Raw genomic sequence first — 2,619 nt, 5'->3', positions numbered from 1 at the left:
AGCAGAACATGAACCCTCAGACGAATAGAACGTGAACCATACACCAGCAGAACATGATTCGTACAATAGTAGAACATGAACCCCTAGACCAGTAGAGCATGACCATAAACCAGCAGAACCTGAACTATGCACCAGTAGAACATGAACGCCTAGACCAGCAGAACATGATTCGTACAATAGCAGAACATGAACCTCTAGACCAATAGAACATTTACATAATCCAGCAACACATGATTCGTACAATAGCAGAACATGAACCTCTAGACCAATAGAACATTTACATAATCCAGCAGAACATGATTCGTACAATAGCAGAACATGATTCGTACAATAGTAGAACATGAATCGTGCACTAGTAGAACATGAGCCCCTACACCAGTAGAACATGAACCATATACTAGCAGAACATGAACCATGCACTAGCAGAACATGAACCGTACACTAGCAGAACATGAACCATGCACTAGCAGAACATAAAACCCTCCACCAGTAAAATATTTAACACAACATCAGTAGAGGAAGTATAATCTGTAAAACATTCATGATATTAAATATGTTGCTTGGAAAACTTAACGTCAATAATGTTCAATAACATACACCAAGTTCAACAATGTCAGATATTAAACACTTGACGTCAACAATGTTCAATAACATACACCAAGTTGAACAATGTCAGATATTAAAACTTAACGTCAACATTGTTCAATAAGATAAACCAAGTTGAACAATGTCAGATATTAAAAACTTAACGTCAACAATGTTCAATAAGATACACCAAGTTGAACAATGTCAGATATTAAAAACTTAACGTCAACAATGTTCAATAAGATACACCAAGTTGAACAATGTCAGATATTAAAAACTTAACGTCAACAATGTTCAATAAGATACACCAAGTTGAACAATGTCAGATATTAAAAACTTAACGTCAACAATGTTCAATAATATACACCAAGTTGGACAATGTCAGATATTAAAAACTTAGCGTCAACAATGTTCAATAAGATACACCAAGTTCAACAATGTCAGATATTAAAAACTTAACGTCAACAATGTTCAATAAGATACACCAGGTTGGACAATGTCAGATATTAAAAACTTAATGTCAACAATGTTCAATAATACACACCAAGTTGAACAATGTCAGATATTAAAACTTAACGTCAACAATGTTCAATAAGATAAACAAAGTTGAACAATGAAAATACTGTTTAGATGAATCACAAGTGTAGACATGATGAACAATAAATCACTCAGATTAATGAGGTACGTTAATGACTGGTTATTTAACTTAATCAGGTCAGAAATATAAGAAAGTGGAACGATTGTAAAAAAATCAGGCGTGGTGTCAGATTGAACGTTTATTCTTGACAGATCTGAAACAGTTTAGAAAGTTTTATTATTACTTGGTTTATCCAAATATTCAGACGTCAAAAGGAAGTTTGTTGGTAAGTAGATAAAAAGTCCCTGTTGGCCACATCTTGTTGAGCCTACTGTATATGGTGCACTGCCATGAAGGACATCTGGTGGTCCGATTCTGATGTCTGCTGTAGAATACCACCTGCTGCTGATTACTTTATCAGGACGATTTGTCCAGTTGTGGCCGGAGGACGGAACTACTAGAGTGACCTCCCGGAAATAAAACTTTCCGCTAGTGGCATGGAATAAAAGTTTCGATGTCTTAAAGAGAAGATCCTAGGGGAAAGGTTTGTAATAATAATTAACATAATAAATGTGTCTTTACAGTACTAATTAACATAATAAATGTGTCTTTACAGTACTAATTAACATAATAAATGTGTTTTTACAGTACTAATTAACACAATGATCTTGTCTTTACAGTACTCATTAACATAATGATTTTGTCTTTACATTACTAATTAACACAATGATCTTATCTTTACAGTACTATTTAACATAATAAATGTGTCTTTACAGTACTAATTAACATAATAAATGTGTCTTTGCAGTACTAATTAACATAATAAATGTGTCTTTGCAGTACTAATTAACATAATGATCTTGTCTTTACAGTACTAATTAACACAATGATCTTGTCTTTACAGTACTATTTAACATAATGAACGTGACTTTAAAGTTGATATTCAGACTAACACTTATGTAAAATCTCAAATTCAAAATTCTCTTAAAAAGCAACGCTTTATTACACATTATATGTAATGTATAATACATTATATACAAACTATACTAAATCGTTGTTAGTTAAAATCATTTTGATGCGAGTATCATTGTGAATCTATATGGGAAGATGTTTTGCCAGATAAAAACTGAAGCAGAGAAAACACCTGGCATTGTTAATGAAGTGCAGAAGAAATAATATAACACCGAAGTTCATAAATAAAATAAAATTACAAATCAGAAAGTGAGATATGAACTAAAGAGAATATTATCAAAACAAAAGAGAAGATGCTGAATATTCTGAGAACTGTAGAGAAGATGCTGAATATTAAGAGATCTAGAGAGAAGATAATGAATATTCTGAGAACTGTAGAGAAGATGCTGAATATTATGAGAACTGTAGAGAAGATGCTGAATATTATGAGAACTGTAGAGAAGATGCTGAATATTATGAGAACTGTAGAGGAGATGCTGAATATT

The 2,619-nt window shown here is 32.4% G+C and overlaps 1 protein-coding gene across 1 annotated transcript in view; it reads right to left on the bottom strand.

Annotated features, from left to right (window-relative positions):
* LOC111084115 overlaps positions 1-1,695 on the bottom strand; it is a gene marked incomplete at its 5' end in the record, with an annotated part of 6,783 nt that extends 5,088 nt beyond the window's left edge. Inside the window, one exon of the mRNA XM_022380901.1 lies at positions 1,407-1,695. Coding sequence (XP_022236609.1) covers positions 1,407-1,695 — 289 coding nt within the window. The remainder of the gene's footprint in view (positions 1-1,406) is intronic.
* Positions 1,696-2,619: the final 924 nt, after the last annotated feature.

Source organism: Limulus polyphemus, unplaced genomic scaffold (genome assembly GCF_000517525.1).
Source record: "Limulus polyphemus unplaced genomic scaffold, Limulus_polyphemus-2.1.2 Scaffold13740, whole genome shotgun sequence".
Classification (NCBI taxonomy): domain Eukaryota; kingdom Metazoa; phylum Arthropoda; class Merostomata; order Xiphosura; family Limulidae; genus Limulus; species Limulus polyphemus.
Note: the sequence above shows the minus strand (reverse complement) of the source record. Positions and strands in the feature narration are given on the sequence as shown.